Raw genomic sequence first — 24,075 nt, 5'->3', positions numbered from 1 at the left:
TTGGCGGCCATTTTCTTGAAGCCTGGGCGCTCTTTTCGCCGCAGTTCTCTTGTGGCAGCATTACATGTGCTTTCACTTGCTGTTTCCTGTGTCCACTGTGTGTACAGGACGCTGGATGGCTACTTGCTGAACGCTGAAGCTAGCTCTGCAGAACATTTCAGCGCTGTTATAAGCAGCTGCTGCTGACCCGTTTTTTCCTCTCTGCAACTGGGAACCTCCTAGGGACTGCTAGTGGCATTCACAGAATGCCCCAGGGTGGTGAGTCTAGCGCTAAGCACCCCCCCTCCCACGTGGCGGCAGCAGGAGGGTGGGATATTCACTGTCCTAAGTCCCCTTGCAGGTGGCAGATAGGCTAGGGTCAGCATGGCTTCAGAAACTGGTGTTTCTTCCCCCAAAATCCAGGCTATAGCAACCCAACCGGGTCACCTGCGGATAGGAAAGGTGCATGTAAGAGGCCACTGCCCCCCCCCCCTCCCCGTCCACTGGGGAGAGCTCTGATGCAGACTCTGGCCTTGCTGCGGCTGGTGACCCCTGCTCTGACCTATCAGACGTGGCTGACTAGGACCATTCGGACAGGGAGGATGATTCCGGGTCCGGGCGAGACAAAGCACTTGTTGGAGTACTCATCACAGCTGTGCGTGATACCCTGAAGATTCAGGGGCCAGCGGATCCCTCTGCTGATGTACCGGTCCCTTTTGGGTCCCACAAGCCAGCACGTTCACCTAAGGTGTTCCCGTATTTGACTTATTTTGACAAATTCATCTACAGGGAATGGGGTCACACGCAACGGATCTTTTCTGTCCCCAAAAATTTGGCGTTGCGTTACCCCTGAGGACAGCCTTCTCAAAAAGTGGTCGGCTCCTCCAGTCGTGGACCCCCCAGTATCTAGGTTAAATAAAGTAACCCTGATCCCGGTTGAGAGGACGCCTGCATTCAAGGATCCCGTGGATAGGAAGGCCGGGGCGGTGGCTCGTTCCTTATTGACGGTTGTGGGGTCAGCCGTGCGACCTGTACTGGCATCCGCACTGGTGTCGCAGACACTGACTGGGCAAAACTTTTGCACCACAAATTGGGAGCGCAGAATGCCTCCCCTGTCGGATGGAGCTAGCAGACCAACTAGTGCAAGGCCTCGAGTACATTTGTGACACGGCCCTGGATACTCTCCCTCTGTTATCCAAGGCTTCAGTGTCAGCTGTGGTGCTGAGGGGCCTAATTTGGCTGAAATGCTGGTCGGCTCACCAGGCTCCAAGAAAGCCCTGACGGATCTTCCCTTCCTTGGCGAGTGGCTCCTTGGAGCCTCGTTGGATGACATTATTAAGAATGTCACTGGTGGTAAGAGTACACTACTCCCACAGGCCAGGAAGGCTAAGGAGCCTCGCCGCAGGCAAGGGCCCTCTTTTTCCGCACACAATCGGCTTTTTCGTCCACCCGTTGCTTCGGCAAAACACTCGCAGCCCAACAGGATGCCCACGGATGGTCAGAAGCGTCCCTGGAAGCGCAAGCCTGCGGCCAAAAGTGCTACCGTGTGAAGGTTTGCCCCCCATCCACTTATCGGGTGGGGGATCGTCTTCGGGAGTTTGCAGCCCGGTGGACCTCCCCGGTTATCCGACCAATGGGTCTGCCATCTGGATTTCCACAGATTCTTCCCCTCCAGCATACCCGTGTCCCCGGTTCGCCGGGAGGCCCTGTTGGGAGCAGTAAGGGACTTTCTGAATCAGGGGGTGATTGTACCGGTTCCGGAATCGGAACGCTTCCAGGGGTTTTACTCAAATCTGTTTGTGGTTCCCAAGAAGGAAGGGGTACGTCCAATCTTGGACTTAAAAGCCCTCAACCACTTTGTAAAGGTGCAGAGGTTCAGAATGGAATCGGGTTCGCTCAGCTGTCGCTGCACTCCATCAAAGGGACTTCCTAGCTTCCTTGGACATCCAGGATGCTTAACTGCACATACCCATTTGCATTCGGCATCAAAAATTTCTGCGTTTGGCAGTAGGGGAAGCCCACTACCAGTTTGGCTCTTCCTTTTTGGCCTGGCATCAGCCCGCCGAGTCTTTACCAAAGTATTGGCTCCAGTATTGGCATTGCTGAGGCAGCACGGGATCGCGATCGTGGGTTACCTAGACGATCTCCTCCTGAGAGCATCTTCCGCCTCAGAATTAGAGGAGGGTGTGGCGATCACCATGCAGATCCTGCAATAATTTGAGTGGCTGTTGAACCTAAAGAAGTTGGTGGTTGTACCAACTCAGCGTCTGGAGTACCTGGGGTTACTGTTGGACTCCAGGGAAGCAAGGGTTTTTCCCAAGTGTTCTTCCAGGACAGCCCTTGAGAGATGGAGCTCCTCCCATCGACACAGGAAACACATTGCCACAGTTCAAAAGGCGGTCCCTCAGGTCCCTGGTCAGTCATTTGTGTTTCCTCCGTCGGAGGAACATGTTGCCAGGAACCTGGAGGCCCCTCTCAGGGGCTGCCTGAGAACCTGCAAGCCTAAGGGACCGGGTCCTGGTTTATGGCTGCAGTTTGGGTCCATACCTTTTTTCTTTGGCTCGGGTACCGTCCAGCTGAACCGGAGCAGACCCGTTACCCTCCTCCTTCCAGTGCCGAGGTGGCCAGGGGCAGAATGACGCCGGTTTCCCCCAGGAGTGGTGAGTGGAACCTTCCATCTTCCCTCCTCGTTGCAGGGGGTCGGAGAAGCCGAGCGTTCACTTCCGGCGGAACCGCGTCATCACTGCGTGCCGAGACTTCCGGTTCCGGGTCTCTAGGGTACAAGGAGGAGAGGGAGAGCCAGCGCTGTGCCTGTGAAGCCCGACCAGCGTCCAGCTATACCGGATTAGCGGCGGGATTCGGAGCGTCAGAGGGGGACCATGGAGGCTATTCCCCAGGATACTCCGGCGGAGACAGGCACCAGCCAAACCCAGGTAGGCTGCTGGGCATGCTATTACTCTGGTGGAGTGGTGGTGTTTGTAGGCTGGGCCCTGTAGTGCCCCACGGTGGCGGTTTACTCACAGTGAGGTTGTTTGTTAGTGGTGATTCTAAGAGGGACATGGTGCTGACGCTAAGAAATCCTTTTGTCTTCTTATTTTCAGGCTAAAGAAATGCCAAGGGAAGACAAGACAGGCCGCAAAAAGTGCCCTAATTGTGGGAATAGGTTGTCCTCTGGCTCTAACAAAGCCCTATGCAAGCAATGCATTGCAAGCTTGCTTAAATCTGAGGCAGATTCCCCTTTAGCAAAGTTTTTGGGCTCCTTTAAAGAGGAAATGGCGTCGACCTTTAAGTCCCTCCGGGAGTTAATCACTGACGTGGGATCAGCTGCAGCTGCCTCCACGAGTAAAACAACTATAATCTCATCCTCACCATGCCTTACAACACCCAGCTCAGGGGAGCCCCGTATGGTCAGGGAGCCTAGCCCCACGTTGATTAGCCCCGAATCCTCTGACACTGACTCGGGTCAGGAAGAGGATCAAGCAGCATCTAAAGCCTCAAAATATAGATTATCTCTCGAGGAAATAGATGAGCTAATGGGGGCTATCTATGATACGCTGGAAATTGAGGAGGAAGAAACTCAGTTATCCAGACATGATCAAATGTATGAGGCTCTGGGGAAAAAGAAAGCAAGGGTTTTTCCTATACATAAGGTGCTTTCTGACCTTGTCCTTAAGGAGTGGTCTGAACCAGACAAGAAGGTTTTCTTTCCTAAATCCCTTAAGAGAAGGTTCCCTTTTGATGAGAGCCCAGAGGCGGTCTGGAATAAAAATCCAAAACTAGACGCCCCTCTGTCCAAAATCTCAAAGCAGGCTGATCTGGCCTTTGAGGATATGGGCCACCTGAAAGATCCCATGGACAGGAGAACAGACATTGTCTTAAAGAGGGCCTGGGATGCCTCTATGGCAGGCTTAAAACCAGCTCTAGCCACTTCCTGTGTAGCTAGAAACCTGGAGTTCTGGTTATCGCAACTACAAGAACACTTAAAGGCAGGCACTCCTAGGGGGGGAGCTTTTGAAATCCTTCCCTATGCTTTTTAAGGCCACCAGTTTCATCTCTGACGCCTCCACGGACTCCGTTAAATTTACGGCTAAATCTGCAGCACTTTCAGTGGCAGCAAGGAGGTCAGTATGGATGAAAACCTGGGGGGGAGACACGGCGTCTAAAACCCGCCTGTGCAGCGTCCCTTTTACAGGAGACTTAGTCTTCGGGCCTGAATTAGACTCCGCCTTAGAAAGGACGGCGGACAAAAAGAAAACCTTTCCCGCAAAAAAGAAAAATTTTCAAAGAAATTTTTTTCGTCCCTTTAAGGAACCCTCTAAACCAGAGAAGAGTTCAACCCCCAAAAAACATTGGTCGGGACATAAAGGGAAAGGAAAAGGGGGCATACTGTTTAGCCGCCCCAATCAGGATCCCAAACCCCAGTGACGTCAGGGTTCCTGTGGGAGGAAGATTAAGCAAATTTCTTCCTCAATGGGAAGAGACAACCTCGAACGAGTTTGTCTTAAATATAATAAAAAGGGGTCATGCGCTGGAATTTCACAGCAACCCTCCTTCCAAGTTTCTGGTGACAAAGCTTCCAAGTCACTCAGAAAAGGCCAGGGCCTTACCTTTACTAATAGGGGAAATGGTAGATCAAGAAGTATTGACACCAGTCCCTATTCAGGAACAAGGGGACGGTTTTTACTCGCACATCTTTGTGGTAAGAAAACCGTCAGGGAGATTCAGACTAATTATGAACCTCCGTCCACTGAATCGCTCCATCCGTTACAAGAGATTTCGGATGGAGTCCATTTATTCCATAAAGAATCTCCTGCAGAAAGAGACATTTATGGCAACCCTGGACCTAAGGGATGCTTATCTGCACATTCCAATAAGGGAGGAATGCCAGAAATTCCTTCGGATGGCAGTGCAGATAGACACAAAGGTTTACCACTTTCAGTGCAGAGCACTTCCCTTCGGTCTATCATCCTCTCCGAGAATCTTTACCAAGGTTCTCGGAGAGGCTTTGGTTCCTCTGAGGCTTCAATCAGTCTCAATTATCCCCTACCTAGACGATCTGCTCCTAACAGCCCACTCAGAGAGTCGTCTTTCTCAGGACCTAGAATTGACTCAACTCAGTCTGAGTCGATTAGGGTGGATTGTCAGTCAGGAGAAATCCAAGACAACCCCAACACAGGAGATCCTGTATCTGGGGTACTGGATCAAGTCTGTAGATCAGAAAATTATACTGCCGGAAGAAAAGATTTTGAATCTGTGGCAGAGAATATCTTTTCTTCAATGCAGCCCCAAGTGTACGGTGAGGGAAGTAATGTCGGTCTTAGGTCTTATGACGGCAGCCATTCCAGCCGTACAATGGGCCAGGTTCCATCAAAGAGAACTTCAGGGTTTTCTGTTAGAACAATTAAAAGGCAGAGATCTGCAGGAGGAGGTATCGATCCCCTCAAGGGTAAAACGCTCCCTCTGGTGGTGGAAGGACAGGGAGAACCTAAACAAAGGGGTTCATTGGGTCCTTCCTATCACTTCAACACTAACAACGGATGCGAGCAGTTGGGGCTGGGGAGCCCACCTAGGCTCAAGCTGGGTCCAGGACAAGTGGACCCCGGAGGAGAAATGTTTCTCTTCCAATTGGAAAGAACTAACAGCAATCCTGAGAGCTGTTCTAGCTTTCCACCCCGCAATACAGGGTCACCATCTACAAGTCCGTTCAGACAATACGACGGCTGTAGCATACATAAACAAACAAGGAGGAACCAGAAGTCCTCGTTTGATGTTGGTAGCCAGACGCATTCTCCAGTGGGCAGAAGCCAATCTGGAATCCATTTCTGCAGTTCACCTGAAAGGGGAGCTGAACAACAAGGCGGACTTCTTGAGTCGACAGAGGATTTCGAACCAAGAATGGTCCTTACACCCAGAGGCATTCAATCTCATAACAGCTCACTGGGGAGAACCAGAGGTAGACCTTTTTGCGAGCAAGAAAAATGCAAAGGTTCCCAATTTTTTCTCGCTAAACCCAGGAGATCAACCCCTGGCGGTAGATGCCTTGCAAACTCCATGGACTTTCAGTCTGGCGTATGCATTTCCCCCTCTTCATCTCATTCCGAGGGTCCTAGCAAGATTCCTCAAGGAGAAAACCTGTTTGATTCTAGTAGCACCTTTTTGGCCCAGGAGACCGTGGTTCACAACGTTGCTACAATTGACAGATTGTCCGCCTCTAAGACTTCCCTACAGACAGGACCTCCTGTCGCAGGGACCTCTTTACCATCCGCAGGTCGCCACACTGAAGCTGTCAGCGTGGTTACTGAGGAGGAAATCTTAAGGAGTAAGGGCCTGTCAGATGAGGTAATTGCGACCTTACTACAGAGTCGCAAACCAGTCACAAGAGCTATTTACAAAAAAGTCTGGAAAAAATTCAATAGCTGGCTGAATAGCCGTGACATAAATACGGCTAATATTCTACAGTTTTTACAGGAAGGTGTAAACAAGGGTTTAACCCTAAGTACTATTAAGGTACAGATAGCTGCCCTAAGTGTATACCTAGATGAACGCTTACAGGAAAATCCTTTTGTCGCTAGATTCTGTAAGGCAGTCGCTAGACGCAAGCCAGTCAGAATCACAAAAGTCCCATCCTGGGATTTAGCAGTTGTGCTAAAAGCTTTTTTGGGGTCACCCTTTGAGCCTATCTCAGAGGCCTCCCTAAGGCTTATTACTTTTAAGACAGTTCTCCTGGTGGCAATCACTTCAGCCCGTAGGGTCAGTGAAATCCAAGCACTTTCCATCAGGGAACCATTCCTACAGATCCTAGAAGACAGAGTCATACTAAAGACAGACCCTGGGTTCTTACCAAAGGTAGCATCTAGCTTCCATAGGTCCCAAGATATTGTCCTCCCTTCATTTTGTCAAAATGCAGCAAATGAGAAAGAGGAACGTTTTCATTTATTGGATGTGAGGAGGTGCATTTTAGAATATCTTAAAATAACAAATCCATTCAGAATCTCAGACTCCCTTTTTGTCCTTTTTTCCGGACAGCGTAGGGGACAGAAAGCTTCAAAAGTAACCATAGCTAGATGGATTAGGCTAGCTATAGCAGAGGGGTATAAGGCCTTGAATAGAGATCCTCCTGAGGGTGTTAAAGCTCACTCCACAAGAGCGTTGTCTGCATCCTGGGCAGAAAGAGCTGGTGCCACCCCGGAGCAGGTATGTAAAGCAGCCACATGGTCAAGCTTTTCCACCTTTACAAGGCATTACCGACTGGACTTAATGTCTAGTCAGGATCAGGCCTTTGGGAGGAAAGTCCTCCAGGCCGTGGTCCCCCCCTAATCTGGTAAGTACTTGGGGATCCTCTCAAGGGCTGTCCTGGAAGAACACTTGGGAAAACTGGAGTTAGTACTTACCGGTAACTCCTTTTCCGGTGGTCTTCCAGGACAGCACGATCCCACCCTTTATTTGATTGTAGTGATGTACTAATGTTATTACCTGTTATGGTTTATATGTTTTTCAGTTCCATCCTTCGGTTCTTGGTGAATGACTGACCAGGGACCTGAGGGACCGCCTTTTGAACTGTGGCAATGTGTTTCCTGTGTCGATGGGAGGAGCTCCATCTCTCAAGGGCTGTCCTGGAAGACCACCGGAAAAGGAGTTACCGGTAAGTACTAACTCCAGTTTTCTCCCATCGGACAAATTGCTGACTCTCAGGTCTGTGATCAATTTGCTTATGAACCGCAAGTGGTTGTCGTTCCGCTTTTGCATGCGAGTGCTGGGGCTCATAGTGCCCTTCTTCGAGGCAGTACCTTATGCCCAGTTCCACACCAGAGTCCTGCAGAAGGAGATATTGACAAAATGGGACAAATCTACGTTGTCCCTGGATCGGCAGATCCAGGTGAGCCAACCAGTCGGGGATTCCCTGATCTGGTGGTTGAGGTACCCGGTGATTCAGTCAGGAAAATCGTTTCTTCCTCTGAACTGGACGGTGATCGCTACAGTCGCCAGTCTGTCCGGCTGGGGTGGAGTGATGGATTCAGTCGGCTCAGGGCCTCTGGTCCGAATTGAGAGCGATCAGGCTGTGCATCCACATGTGGTCGACGTGTCTTCAAGGGCGTCCTTCCAGGAAACAGTCAGACAACCCCACGGCTGTGTGTACATAAATCACCAAGGGGGAACAAGAAGCCTAGCCGCTGCTCGGGAGGTTGCTCACATACTTCGGTGGGCAGAGCGACACGTTCCGGCCCTGTCAGCCATTTACATCCAGGGGGTGGAAAATTGGCAGGTGGACTACCTGAGGCGTCAGATGCTGGAACCAGGATAATGGGCGTTGCATCCGGAGATATTCCAGCTGCTGCGTCTGAAATGGGGCACGCCAGAGGTGGATCTCTTGGCCTCCCCTCTCAATCTCAAGACGTCAGTGCATCGGCTGATGCTTGTTTTGCCCGCAAAGTTTTGCAGGCGGCCGTGTAGTTGCAATTGAGTTTTTTCCTGGTTTTTCGATAAAAACGCAGTACTGTTTTTTTTTTTTTTATTTTTTTTTTATTTTTTTTTGTTAAATGCACTGTTGCATTACTTCCGCAATGTTGCAGTTTTGGGGATCACTCCTGTTGAGGATGCCCGGTTATATGGTGGATGTTTTCCACACGACCGACTGACACAGCACCCACCTCTCCTTTTTTCTAAGTTTATACTGCTTGTTGATGTACTGAAGCTGCTGGGAGCAGTGAGGAGGGTTGATAGCACAGGGTCCGCCCCCCCTAGGGCGGGACTAAATGTTCTGTGTATTGTGTAACAATTTTGCCTAGTTCTCCTAATGGCAGGCTATACAACCCATTTAGTTACAGAGAGGAGCTGTGTCGGTCGGTGAATTAGAGAAAAGGATTTTACGGTGAGTACAAAAATCCTATTTTTCCCAAGTCCCCTTCCAGGAAAACTTAGAGAGAACAGCCGCCATCCTGGAAGATTAATGGAAAAGCAAGTTAACAGGTAATAACACTGTTTTCCCAAGTCCTCTTCCAGGACGATGTCAGTTTCTCTCTGTAAGCCGTCCTGGAAGATTCCTGGAAAAGTGAGTTAACGGTTAATAACAATGTTTTTAAACAAATTCAATAAAAATTTGACACGTTGCACTATATTAGTTACCCTTTTAAGGCTTCATTCACAAACCTTCAAAAATTAACATTTCAGATCTGCAAAGCGAATGTACCTTTTTAAAGGAAAGGTTCACCCTTGGGAACAGGTGATATATTCCACCCCTTTGTAGGTTGGATCATGTCACATGTTCCCAATGCTGCTGGAGTGCCGTGGTAGTTCATTTATTCTTCCTGTCAATGTATCTGCTTTCCCCTATGGGATGTACAGGCACACAGATACTGACAGATCTGCTGGACCCTGCATGTCAACAGCGATCTACTGATTGTGGGTTCAGTGCTTTACAGGCTCCAAAAAAAATGCACATTTTTTTTTTTTTTTTTTTTTTTTTTTTCCTGCAAAAAAAAATAAATGCATTTTATTTATATTTTCTTTAGAAAAAGTTAACTTATCCTTTTTTAAAGCGGAGTTCCAGTCCTCTTTTCTAAAACACTCCTTGTCAAAACATATACAGCAACATTTAGAAGATGTCATATATGTGTGTGGTCCTCGTAGTTTATGTTAAAATATTTAAATACTAACCAGATCTCGGAAGTAGGCAAGGTTCCATGTCGGCTGTGGGCATCTGATGCACTCTTCATTTCCGGGATTTCACCACTAGGCAATACGCATGGACTTCAGGGATACGTGATGCCGCTATCCCAGCAGTCCTTGCTAATTGCCTAGTCACAATATCGCTTAGGCGGGTGCAGTCGGCAGTCCTGCTGAAAACGCAAGCATACATAAAACAAAAAAAAATAAAAAAATTGGTAAGGACATTCTCAATGGCCATAAGATACATTGCACATGTAAAAAAAAAAAAAAAAGGGTGGAACGCCGCTTTAAACAGATCTGAATGCAGCCTATGGTCTTCTATGCACTTTTGTACACTTGCTGTTTTTAGAAGCCTTCTCAAGCTAAATTTTAACTGCAGCTAACAAATTAAGAAGAACTTCCATTCATTGTCCATTTTTATAGTTGGTGTTGCGTAGTTAAATCTAAACACTTCTTATCCTGGTTTAAAGCAGGAACATTAAAATATCTGGGAAGCAAAAACATTGTTTTATACCTTCCAGATAACTTTAGCTTTTCCAAAGGCATCAGTTGTCCACTTTCCATGGGGCAGCCAACAGGATATCATTCCAGCTTCTGGGCTGTGATGTTTGTTTTTGTAGCACATTTGCCACTGAATGAGACAACTGACTATATTAGAAAATAACCAAATAGATTAAAACAAGTTATTTTCTATTCATGATGGTGGCCACTACGCAGCTGACAAAGATGTGGTCCCTTTGCTTTTACTTACGGAATTCGCATGGGAGGGTAACCTTTGAAAAGCTCATTGTTTTCCAGCAAGAGCTACAACTGACGATCACCCCAAAATACTGAAAAAAATATGTGGTGTTTATCAACTGATACAACTTACCAATGTTCTTTTCTCCACTCTTATGTGTAGGGCACCAGTTTAAAGCCCACAAAGCCGTCCTTGCTGCCTGCAGCCATTTCTTCTACAAATTTTTTCAGGATTATACTGAAGAACCCTTGGTGGAGATAGAAGGTATTTCAGTTTGTGTTCTTTATAGGCTAGCAAACTTTACTAGCTGAATATTTGCTGTTTTTGGTTTGTGTCTGATGCAGGAGCCACAAAGAAATTGTTTAAAATACTTCCTAAAGTTTCCATATATATTTTTTGCATGTAGGCACATAAGGGAGGCCTTATTTGTATATTGGCCTGTTAAGACCGTCTCATACATTATTCAGTGCTGTACTTATGCAAACTAAAATGTGAGAACTGTCATCGTTTTTTAAAAGCTGCATGACTATCTTCTTCTTTGTGGCTTCACTGCCTAACGCATTGTTGAATTGGACAAGCGTACAGTCACTGGATTCTCAGAAGTCTGGACTCCTGTACTGCATGATTGTTCCAGGTCACGGATTCACTAGGTAGTTAAAGTCTAACTTCACACAAAAGGAGAAGTTCCACTCTTCCACCTCTCTCCTTTGCCATGTTTGGATTTATTTATTGGTGGGGGGTGGGGGGGGGGGGGTAACTAACTTTGACTGGTACCTGCTCCAACTTCTGCTCAGGTTGCCTTGGTGATCTGAGCGGAAGTTCTCCACCACCACCCTCCCTTCCCACAGCCTTATGGGACATGTCACAAGTCCCATGAGGCTGCAGGACCATTCACAAAGTGCAGCGCTGCTGTCACAGGCCACTGCCCACAGTTAAGATACCTGTACTGAGAACGGAGGACTGTTGAAGAAACTGGGTTGGGCGAGGACAGCATTTGAATCCCTGGACAGGTGAGTGGCTGTCATCACACACATGGCTGAAACTCCTCTTTAAGGCAGGATCGGGATAGCGGCCATTTTTAAAACAAGTCTAGCTACTCCCACAATATTATCCCCACAGGTTCTGATTAAAGAGATTAACTACAAAGATTTGAATAGTGCTCTTTAGACTAGCCATACTTGGTTCCTGCTGAACCAGCCGAGATTCAAACTGTTAAGTTGATCAATCTACTTGGGTATAACCAACCTGCCGGATTCTCCTGTGATTATCACAAGTGGCTGTTATAGCCTTTAGGGATTAATCACGGTCTTCTCCCAGTAGGGACAGCTTCCCCAGCTCGTAGAAGACTATTGCTTATTCCCCTGTCAGCATTGTCTGTGTTGATGGGGCAATTGTGCGTATTTCTTTCCTGCAACCAGTGGTTGCAGGAAAGAAATTTGCACTGTGTATGGCCAGCCTTGGTCTGTCTTCTCTCTGCCCTGGTCCAGTGACCTGTACACCTGCAAAGTCTCAAAATAAACATTTCCTCCAGGATTTTTCTCTTCGACAGAAATGTGTTTTTTTGGTTTTGTTTTTTTGGATAAATTTTGTGTTTCCTGAGGACCACTTTCAATTAAATTCCAGAGAGGCTATTGCACTTCTATACTCAGCATTATACTTGAAATTGAAATTTTTTGAAAATGGTCTACCAAAGAAAGTAGCCCTAATGAATCTCAAAAGGGAGTTACCAAAATTGCAAAATTAAGAAATGGAAGTGGTAACTTTAATAAAAGGGATTCTAAAGGCTCTATTATTATTATTTTATATATATATATATATATATATATATATATATATATATATATATATATATATATATATATATATATATATATATATATATATATATATATATATAAAAATTAATATAACGTGTTCTGGTTTTGCACAGAGCAGCCCCAATCCTCTTCTGAGGTCTCCCCCTGCTGACACTCCTGGCTCCTCCCCTCCACTGAGTGCCCCCCCATAGCAAACCCGTTGCTATTGGGGCAGTCATGCGTTCTTGCTTCCAAGCCGCACTTAGAGTGTACATAAGACATACTGAGTAGAGCTCGACCTTGCAACCCATTTCCTCCTCGCTGGCTGTGAGCCAATGGCTCCCGCTGCTGTATCTAAGCCAATGAAGAGGAAGAGAGCCGAAAGAGTCTCTACTCTCGTACACGTCGCTGAATAGAGATCAGGCTCAGGTAAGTATTTAGAGGGGGCTAGAAGGGAGCTGCTAGCAGAAGGTTCTGCCTATAGTATGATTTTAAATGTATATTAGCTGGTGCCTCGTTCATTTTTAAATTTAGTCCGCTGAGATCTGTATGCAGCACACAAACAATGCTGGCTTGAAATGCCTGCGCTAGCGTAAACACAATTTTTGTAAAGTTTTAATCGTTTACATTTAGGAAAAAAACTTTTTCAAATAAGGCTGTAAACCAGTTGCTATAGTCATAGCAGGAGAACCACATTGGCTTCTGTGTAGTACATAACTAAGACTTTTAGGTGCTAGTTCAATTGCTCAAGTGTAAAGGGGGAGACTAGAGTATCATTTACTAATTTGTGTCTCCTCCATTTATGCATAAATACTCTTACACTCATGATTGATTTATTTAAATAGGTGTGGGCAATATAGCATTCAAGCACCTGATAGAGTTTACATACACAGCTAAACTGATGTTACAAGGTGAAGAAGAGGCCAGTGACATCTACAAAGCAGCTGAATACTTACAGATGCATGAAGCCATCAAAGCTCTTGAGATCAGGTATTGCAGATTTTCTTTTGTGTGTGTGTGTGTGTCACTGTATTGTCTACATTATTTATTCTAAACCTTGGGCTGCTGGTGTACTGCAAACATTTAACCTTTCCTGGAAGCTTTGTTCCATCCCATTGACTCCACTGACCCCCTCTGGTCCTGACAGCCATCATAATACATATCCAAAATAAATATAAAAAGACATTTATTTATCAGTTTAGGCCAATATGTATTCTGAATAATTTTGGCTAAAAAAAAAAAAACTAAAAAAACATATATGGATTGGTTTACGCAAAAGTTATAGTGTCTACAAAATAGGGGATAGATTTGAGGACTTATATTTTATTGTTTTTACTGGTAATGGAGGCAATCTGTTTTCTTTATTTTATTTTTTATTATTTTTTTTCTCCTCTTCTCATGACTGTGACATTGTGGTGGACGAATCTGACCCCAAGTAACACTTTTTGGGGACCAGTGACATCACATTAAATAAAAAAGGTGATCAGCGCAAACTATATACCAAATATTACTACAAAGATGGAAAATCCTTGTTTGATATGTATGCTGCTTCATAGATAAAGTGCAATAAATCAATAATTATATCAATACTATTGGTGAATCCTAATGCAAATTGCTGCTGTGCATGCAATTGTTTAGCTGCTGTGCAAAACTGCTACTGTGCAAACTAGATAAATAACTTATTCGCTGTGCATGCGATTATTTAGCTGCTGTGTAAACTGCTACTGTGCAAATTACGCTAATAAATCATTTGCTGTGAATACAATAATTTAGCTGCTGTGCAAACTACGCAATAAATTATTTTCAAAAAATGTTCAACACATTACCATAAATTCATAAAGTGAATAAAATAGCTACTGCTATGCAAATAATTAAAACAAACAGTTAATATAGTGCAAAATCATGCAAATCATCATCAGATGCTAAATAATAATTGAATGAACACTAAATAGTGCAAAATGGTGGAAGATTATCATAAAGTTCTGAGTATCAAATGATCCTTTGTGTCCGCCTTTAAGTGTGTAGGTGTACCAATACAGTCAACAGTTTTGCACTATTTAGTGTTAATTCAATTATTTAATGTTTAGAATCTAATGATGATTTGCATGATTTTGCACTATATTAACTGTTTTAATTATTTGCATAGCAGTAGCTATTTTATTCACTTTATAAATTTGTGGTAATGTGTTGAGCATTTTTTGAAAATTTATTTGCGTAGTTTGCATAGTAGCAGTTTGCACAGCAGCTAAATAATCGCATGTACAGCAAATTATTTATTTGCGTAGTTTGCACAGTAGCATTTTGCACAGCAGCTAAATTATTGTATTCACAGCAAATGATTTATTAGCGTAATTTGCACAGTAGCAGTTTGCGCGGCAGCTAAATAATCGCATGCACAGCAAATGATTTGTTTGCATAGTAGTATTTTGCACAGCAGCTAAATAATCGCATGCACAGCAGCAATTTGCATTAGGATTCACCAATAGTATTGATATAATTATTGATTTATTGCACTTTATCTATGAAGTAGAATACATACCAAACAAGGATTTACCATCTTTGTAGTAATATTTGGTATATAGTTTGCGCTTTTTTTTATTGTTCAAGTGCATGGTATACACTTTAGGTCTAGCAGCAATCTAACCGACATACCACATTAAGATATTTTTCACTTTGATAGCGCGAGGGAACCCCATTTTTCCATATGGTGACATCACATTGATCAGTGCTATAAATGACACTAGCGGGAAGGGGTTAATTGTGTGGGGGGCTGGGCTATATATATATATATATATATATATATATATATATATATATATATATATATATATATATATATATATATATATATATATATATATATATATATATATATATATATATATATATATATAATATATATATACACACACACACACACACATACGCACACAGTGGCTGGACGGCAAGTGGTTAAACTCCCGTTTGTTAAGGCGGTGCAATCTGGCTGCTGGATGAAAAAAAAAAAGCAGAACATCTTTTTTTTTTTTTTTTTTTTTTTTTTTTTTTATTTCTCCACCATGGAAATGTCTGCTGAGGTCTCTGATGCCCATTTTATTATCACCTCTTTCTTCTGACTGTGATAGGTCTATGCATTTTTGTTAGAGTACCAGATTAAAGCTAGGTTCACACCTATGCATTTTTTTTTTTTTGTAGTTTGCAGAAATGCATTACAGCCCATTTAACATGGTTTCCTATGGTACACGTTCACTTTTTGTGCGTTTTTTCAGCCGGTGCGTTTTTGGAAAGGGTTGGGGACTTTTTTCCTGCAGCAGATTGCATTTTGTGTGTAATATTCCTTAATGGACCTGCTCCAAAAACGCAAATGTTGAGTTTTTTTTAAAAATGCTTTTTGCATTTTTTTTTTCTCTTTTAAAAACCTGTGAATAGTTGGTTAAGGAGCGGGCTGGGAAGCCGACCACCACATCCTTAACTGATGAGTCATCAGCTGTCAGCGGGATTCCCCACTGGCAGCTGAATGTAAAAAAATGAATAAAAAATTGTCCGTAATGAAAAAAAGAGAGAAAAAAATGCTTCCCGCCAAATTCATACTAGACCCTTATCTGAGCATGCAGCCCGGCAGGTCATTAAAGGGAGGGGACTAGCGAGCCCCCTCCTGAGTCATACCAGGCCACATGCCATCAACATGGGCCCCACCACCTTGTGATGTCATCGGCTAGGGGCATGGGTGGGCCAAGACGCCACAAGGTGGGGGGTGGGGCACCCGGTAACATCAGTGGGTGACCCTGCCCCTTTGTTATTTAAGAACTGGCAAATGGCAGGGGCGGGTGGTTTTTAATTCTTTTATTTTCTATTTTTTCCGTGGTAGCGGGCACTGTGATTCCCATCCCCCCTTTTTTTTTTTGTAACATTAAACTGTCAGCAGGGAACTGGCTTCCTGGTCCGCACCTTAATAACCAGCTATTCACCGTTTGTTAAAGAGAAAAAATGCATGAAAACTGCTGGTTCCAAAACGGCAAAAAGCTGCATAAATCGCAACCGAGTAGATGTGAATCTAGCCAAAAAAATACACTGATATCCATGTGTTCACAGGTGCAATTATCTTGGTGTGCCTTCAGTAATTTTACATGTTTTCCAGGAACAAGGAGACTGTTTTAATTGAAGGGAAACCTGAGGAAGATGAAAGCCTTAAAAAATGGGATGTGGAGGATTCCTCTGGCGTTCTTTCAGAGACCATGCCATCTCCAGAGGGTGAACCAGTGGAGATTGAAGTTGAAATAGCCGAAGGGACAATTGAGTTAGATGAGAACATTGAGGCTTTGGAAGCAGTGACTTCGTCTGACCAATCTGTCAAATATATCCAGGCTACCAGCACATCGGATGACTCGGCTCTGGCACTCCTGGCAGACATTACAAGCAAGTACCGCCAGGGGGAGAGAAAAAGGCAGCTTCAGGAAGACATTGCCAATGAAAATGATGAGGCTGGCAAACAGGTAGAAGGCATTGAAATTATGGAAGTTCATCTGTCAAATGTCAACAACATGTTCCATTGTCAGAAATGTAATCGTTCATTTAAATTGTTTTACCATTTCAAGGAACACATGAAAACGCACACCGCAGACAATTTTAAGTGTGAAATATGCAATAAAAGTTATGTACGGGAGGTTGCCTGGAAGCAGCACCTAACCTGCTACCATCTGGAAGAAAGCGGGTCCGCCAAGAGGCCAAAGCCAGGCAAAAAAATCCACGTTTGCCAGTACTGTGATAAACAGTTTGATCATTTTGGCCATTTTAAGGAGCATCTGCGGAAACATACAGGTAACAGCCAGCCTTGTCATGGTGTAGTTCAGTAGAGGGCATTATTCAGCAACTGTAAGTCAAGCTGCATAGCACCTAGCTAACTGCTTACAGTGACTTTTGCTAAAATAAAATGGATACAGAAAAGGACTCCCTTCAAATGAGACATGAAATACTCTGTTCATGCTGCTGATTTCTGCAGTAGTAAAAAGAAATCGCCAGCTGAAGTTCCTGCAGAATTAAATGCTTTTTGATGTGTTGGTAGCTTTGTCCCCCACGGACTTCAGCAGACCAATCCGCCCAACGTTGGTGTATACTGTACACTGTAGGGGCCAGTGGGGACAAGCAAATTGACACTCCAAATTTTGTAGGATCTTCTGCCCTTTATTGTACAGTTTTATTTTTGCAACAGAGTTGCTTTTAATGTGTTAGCAGATATTGGGGTTGCAAGGGTTTCCAGTGGGTGTCCTCATCTGTACTGGCCTGCTGGATAAATACTTTTGGTGATTTTTGATGGCTATTCCTGATTTTGTATTAATTTTTGCATAGGGATCAGCCCATTGTACAAACTTCCAGTAAAACCTTTTGGTTTGGATCGTTCTTACTTTTATTACATGGAAGTGGAAAGCGAAGTAGAATTTATAAGCAAGTAACATATTCAGCAATTCTTTTTTTTAAATTGTTTTAAGTTGCTCTGCAAATGGGAACATGTAACAAATCTAAAGGTTATCCCATTATAAAGTGTTATACAATTAGGCTGCAAAACTGTAAATTTAGTTTAAAGTGGTATTTAAAGGTTTGTCTTTTTTTTTAAAACAAAACAAAAACCTGTCATACTTGCCTGTTTTGTATAATGGTTTTGCACAGAGAAGCCCCAATCCCCTTCTCTAGTCCCCCACTAATGTTCCTGGCTCCTACTCCTTGACCAGTGCCCCCAAAAGCAAGCCACTTGCTATGGAGGCACTGGTGCATGCTCACTCCCGAGCCTTGCTTGTATGCATCCATAAGACACATAGAGCGGCGTCTCAGCTCTGCCCCTGCTCTCTCCTCATTGGCTAACTGGCTGTGATGGACAGCAGTGGGGAGCCAATGGCTCTCGCCGCTGTATCAGTCAAAGAGGAGAGGGAGTCTTGGGACAGCAGAGGTTCTCGTACACATTGTTGGATCGTGAGGGAGCTCAGGTGAGTAGTAGGGGGACTGTGGGGGGGGAGCAGCACACAGAAGTTTTTTTTTACCTTCATACATGGAATGCATGAGGGTGGAAAACCTTCAGCCTTTACAACCACTTTAAAGCTCAGGTTTGGGAAAACTAAAGTCCTCCCTTGCCTTGGGGCTACGCAAACACTCTGCAAGGTTTAACTGCTCGTATCTGTCTAGGGGATGGGAAAAGCACTAATTGATAACATTGTAAAGCGCTGTGCAAACTGTTTGGTGCTATATAAATCCTGTATAATAATAATAATTGAGCATCTGCTTCACCAGCAGCCAGTGCTCTCTTCTCCCCTACACTCCAGCAGTGGGCTGTCTCCCTGCATCAGAGCATAGAGCAGAGAAGAGGTTGAGAGGACTGGTCTAGAAGAGCAGAGGATTGGGTAAGTAAAACTGTTGTACTCCGTTCCCCCTAGGCATAAACAAGCAGTTAAAGTGGTTGTAAAGGCAGAAGGTTTTTTTTTTTATTTTATTTTTTATTTTTTTTTATCTTGATGCATCAAGATAATAAGCCTTCTGTGTGCAGCAGTCCCCCTCAGCCTCCCCTGGTACTTACCTGAGATCCATCTCTGTCCAGCGATGTCCACGAGTGTATCAGCCATCTGAGATTCTCTCTCCTAATTGGCCAAGACACAACAGCAGCGCCATTGGCTCCAGCTGTTAATCAAAGTCAGCTAGCCAGTCAGGAGAGGGCAATCCATGTCTGAATGGACACAGGGAGCTGTGACTCACTTGGGTACCCCCACAGCAAACTGCATGCAGTGGGGGCACTCGGGAGATGGGAGGGGCAGGGATCACAGAAGAGGAGGATTCGGGTTGCTCTATGCAAATCCATTACAACAGAGCAGGTAAGTATAACATGTTTGTTATGTTTATAGGGGGGGGGGAAACAAGACTTTACAATCACTTTAACCTTTGCAGTGCTGGCACAGCCCCATTTTCCTCAGAGTTAAGTTTTAGAGAGAAGCAGTCACTGAGAGGTATTTGTACTAATCTAAACTTTTTAACTTTTGGATTGTTATAACTGCTGCAGATTATTTGTCCTATTCTCTCTCTGTTTGCTAAAATGTCTCCCCCAGGAACGGGCTGACAAGCTACCCTATCTTCCTCCTTGGTGCACTGGTAACAGAATGTGTCTTAAAATTGTCATGGCAAAGGTTCTGTCGAGTACATTAACCACTTCAATACAGGGCACTTTATTCCCTTTCTGCCCAGGCCGATTTTCAGCTTTCAGCGCTGCGATGCTTTGAATGACCATTGCACGGTCATGCAACACTGTGCTTTCTTTTGGTGGTATTTAATGCCACCTTTTTTTTTTCTTTTGCTAAATAAACGAAAAATGGCTATAAAATTGGGGGGGAGGGGGGGAAAGATTTTTCTTCCTTACTGTTATAAAATGTTGCAAATAAAAAATCTTTCTTCATATATTTAGGCCAAAATGCATTCTGGTACAGTCTACAAACTATGGCATATATTTGAAAATTGGTTCTGAAGTATTGATGGTTGATCTCATTTCCTGAGACCCGAAAACACCAGAATAGTACAAATATCCCCCCAAATGACCCCTTCTTGGAAAGAAAACTTGGAAAGTCTGAGGTATTTAGTAAGAGCCATGGCAGGTTTTTTGGAGTTGTAATTTTTTTGAAAATGGTAAAACATTTGGGGTGGGACACATGCACTTTTTTTTTTTTTTTTATCGCCAGTGCAGTATAGCATCATATAACTGGTAAGGTGGTGACAAGGAACACTGACTGGTTACGGTATTAAAAAAAATATATATTTCTTTATTGTACATCACGGGACACAGAGCCATAGTTATTAACTATATGGGTATATACAGTGGTGTGAAAAAGTGTTTGCCCCCTTCCTCATTTCCTGTTCCTTTGCATGTTTGTCACACTTAAGTGTTTCGGAACATCAAACCAATTTAAACAATAGTCAAGGACAACACAAGTAAACACAAAATGCAATTTGTAAATGAAGGTGTTTATTATTAAAGGTGAAAAAAAATCCAAACCATCATGGCCCTGTGTGAAAAAGTGATTGCCCCCCTTGTTAAAACATACTATAACTGTGGTTGTCCACACCTGAGTTCAATTTCTCTAGCCACACCCAGGCCTGATTATTGCCACACCTGTTCACAATCAAGGCATCACTTAAATAGGAGCTGCTTGACACAGTAAGGTCCACCAGAAGATCCTTAAAAGCTACACATCATGCCGAGACCCAAAGAAATTCAGGAACAATTGAGAAAGAAAGTAATTGAGATCTATCAGTCTGGAAAGGGTTATAAAGCCATTTCCAAAGCTTTGGGAATCCAGCGAACCACAGTGCGAGCCATTATCCACAAATGGCGAAGACATGGAACAGTGGTGAACCTTCCCAGAAGTGGCCGGCCGCCCAAAATTACCCCAAGAGCGCAGCGACGACTCATCTAAGAGGTCACAAAAGACCCCACAACAACGTCCAAGGAACTGCAGGCCTCACTTGCCTCAGTTAAGGTCAGCGTTCATGCCTCCACCATCAGGAAAAGACTGGGCAAAAATGGCCTGCATGGCAGAGTTCCAAGGAGAAAACCACTGCTGAGCAAAAAGAACATCAAAGCTCGTCTCAATTTCTCCACAACACATCTTGATGATCCCCAAGACTTTTGGGACAACATTCTGTGGACCGATGAGACAAAAGTGGAACTCTTTGGAAGGTGTGTGTCCAAGTATATCTGGCGTAGAAGGAACACTGCATTTCATAAAAAGAACATTATACCAACAGTAAAATATGGTGGTGGTAGTGTGATGGTCTGGGGCTGTTTTGCTGCTTCAGGACCTGGAAGACTTGCCGTGATAAAAGGAACTATGAATTCTGCTGTCTACCAAGAGATCCTGAAGGAGAATGTCCGACCATCTGTTCGTGTACTCAAGCTGAAACGAACTTGGGTTCTGCAGCAGGACAATGATCCTAAACACACCAGCAAGTCCACCACCGAATGGCTGAAGAAAAACAAAATGAAGACTTTGGAGTGGCCTAGCCAAAGTCCTGACCTGAATCCTATTAAGATGTTGTGGAATGACCTTAAAAAGGCCGTTCATGCTCGAAAACCCTCTAATGTAACTGAATTAGGACAATTCTGCAAAGATGAGTGGGCCAAAATTCCTCCAGGACGCTGTAAAAGCCTCATTGCACGTTATCGCAAACGCTTGGTTGCAGTTGTTGCTGCTAAGGGTGGCCCAACCAGTTATTAGGTTTAGGGGGGCAATCACTTTTTCACACAGGGCCATGATGGTTTGGATTTTTTTTCACCTTTAATAATAAACACCTTCATTTACAAATTGCATTTTGTGTTTACTTGTGTTGTCCTTGACTATTGTTTAAATTGGTTTGATGTTCCGAAACACTTAAGTGTGACAAACATGCAAAGGAACAGGAAATGAGGAAGGGGGCAAACACTTTTTCACACCACTGTAGGCACTTTCAGGTGGTTGGCACTGGCATACCAGAGGCAGGAAGTTAACTCCCTGTATAACCTCTCCTCCTGCCAGGAGTACCTCAGTTTGTTCCCCAGTGTCTAAAGTGTTGGCCACGAGTGAAGATGTGCTCTGAGGAGCTCCACTGGAAGGATCCTTGCTGGATTTAAATGGCCTCCACAGACCGAATCCATGCAAAGGGCCCTTGAGGCCAAGGTGGATGGTAACCGGGTCTCGCATAAGAAGAACAAGAAATTTCCCTGTAACTCCTCTCCTTGCAGGGCTGGATCCCTGGGCTTTGGTCATGCTTGCATTACCTAAAGTTTTCCCTGGCGGGGTGCCTATATAGGTCCAAGGGAGTGGAACCCTGATAAAAAGGGACCTGGTCCTTGAAGGTATGCTAAACGCAGCCCGCCGTGATGGGTGAAGGTTGGATCTGTCTGTTAAATCGTCAGAATCCTGCGGCGAGGATAAGGTAAGGGAAAAGAAGCCTAGGAACTGTAAAAGTCCACCTATGGTTTTTCTTTCTTGGGGAAAAATGTTGTCATGACTTAACTCTCCAGTAGAGGGAGTAGATGCACATACCTTAATCTGTTGTCTTCAGCTCAGTGTCAGTCTGTGTGTAGCAGCAGCAGCAGCTTGCACAGTGGGGATTCCTCTTGTAGGTAAGAGATCTGCCATCCTGCATTTCTATCCCCTGGAGGGACCAAGAGGGTTAGGGAATCAACAAATGTTGCTGCTCCCCTTGCAGTTTTCGGCTCCAGAGGTTTTCTCCTGCTCTGCATCATTAGGCACTGCCTCTCCCCCTTTGTAAAGGGTCTGCAGACCCAAAGGCACGCACGTGGGAACGTTTTTGAAATTTCAACCGAAAGGAGGGGCGGGACCCAGAAACGGCACCGCATGTGGGATGTAGCATCCAGGAGGATGCGCGGCGCAGGGGGGAGACATTAACTGGAGCAGTCTTGCCTTGGCTGTATAGCAAGGAGACGCAAGCTGGTTGCACTAGGGACACAGGAGCGGTGGGGCACGTAAGGGCTGTAAATGGGCATTCCTAATATGGAAAGGACATTTTTCCCAGTGCTAGGCTGAACTTTTATTGGTGACATTATACTGTCAGACTATAGTTCAGCAATTAGTGCATTTAAATAGTGCCTCTGCTTTTTGTGCTTAAGACTATGCCTGCCAAAAAAGACACCACAAAGACCTCAAAAAGGTACCCAAAAATTCACGCCCAGGCGCTGGGAACTCCAGTCGTGCCTCCATTTTTTTTTTTTTTTCCTCTCCCTCTCCCTCTCCCTCTCCCTCTCCTCCCCCCCTCAGCACTTTGAACGGATGTAGAAAAGAGAAGACACCCTTTATTGGCTACCCTCTCTGCTGATTAAGAGAAATGGAAATATCTGGCATTCTCCTGGTTTGGCAGAAGTAATGTCTTGAAAATGAATATCATTGAATATCATTCCACGTCTTATACTTTTTACAAGCTTTCCTAATCCATTATGTTTGGCAAGGTAAACCTTCCCACCTCAAGCAGGCACTCTTGCAAAGATCCAAGCTCGGAGGTGGTGTTGGCCTACCTGACCCTGCCTTATACTGTACTGCGGTACATATGGACAGAGTGGTTGATTGGTGTAGACACACCTCTCACAAACTTTGGTTGTCTTTGGAACAAGAATCAGTAGCTGCCTCCCTAGCCGGCTTTCCAAGACAGGAGTCCAACACTCTCAACTGGCACCTTCCAACTCCCTGATTGAAGCCACCCTGATAGACCTCTCTAGATACTACAAACTGGCAGCAACTTCTAGCTTCCCCTCGCCACTGACTCCGATCGTCTGCCACCCGGACTTTGTTCTGGGTCTGACAAATCAAGCCTTTCAACTCCAACATGATCTAATCAGAGTTTCTTCTTTCCTTGTCCATCTGGATGGGTCTGTCCTTCGGAACGGTTTGGCTTCTTTAAATGCTCAGCACTGGGCCAATGGAAATTTTTGCAGTTGACCTACTTCCTCCACTCCCTTTTTCAGGTTTCAAAGAAAACTCCCCTCATTTGAAGACCTTTGTTTGGGAGAGGGGCCAATTCGGAAATCTGTCCATTTTCTTACGGTATCTTACTTGCAGCCACATCTCCGCACGACCCACCATATTTGCTCAAATGGGAACGAGACCTAAATACTTAATTCTCAGATAATCAGAAGAGCCGAATATTATTTTTTAGTCACAAATATCCCTTTTGTAGAAAATATCAAGAGACAAGAAAATCTTAACGCATTGGTATCAAACCCCTTCTGTGTTAGTGGCCTTCTTCCCTGGACAGAGCCCATTATGTTGGTGTTGTGGCATCCGGACTGGCACATTTATTTCACATTTTCTGAGACTGTCCAAAGATTTGCCCCTTTTGGCATCGGGTACTACAAGCTGTACACGAACCACT

At 44.6% G+C, this 24,075-nt stretch overlaps 1 protein-coding gene across 2 annotated transcripts in view; it reads left to right on the top strand.

Moving 5' to 3' along the window:
* The window catches only part of ZNF131 (zinc finger protein 131), a 43,661-nt gene that overhangs the window by 11,920 nt on the left and 7,666 nt on the right, over nt 1-24,075 (top strand). Inside the window, exons 3-6 of one of the 2 annotated variants that reach the window (XM_077462794.1) lie at nt 10,547-10,648; nt 13,026-13,170; nt 16,319-16,673; nt 16,776-16,998. In XM_077462794.1, coding sequence (XP_077318920.1) covers nt 10,547-10,648; nt 13,026-13,170; nt 16,319-16,673; nt 16,776-16,998 — 825 coding nt within the window. Of the gene's footprint in view, nt 1-10,546; nt 10,649-13,025; nt 13,171-16,318; nt 16,999-24,075 lie in introns of both variants that reach the window. The other variant, XM_077462792.1, reaches the window with a different exon arrangement.

This window comes from Lithobates pipiens, unplaced genomic scaffold, assembly GCF_037356315.1.
Source record: "Lithobates pipiens isolate NorthernLeopardFrog02 unplaced genomic scaffold, aLitPip1_a1.2 Scaffold_3, whole genome shotgun sequence".
NCBI lineage: Eukaryota > Metazoa > Chordata > Amphibia > Anura > Ranidae > Lithobates > Lithobates pipiens.
Note: the sequence above shows the minus strand (reverse complement) of the source record. Positions and strands in the feature narration are given on the sequence as shown.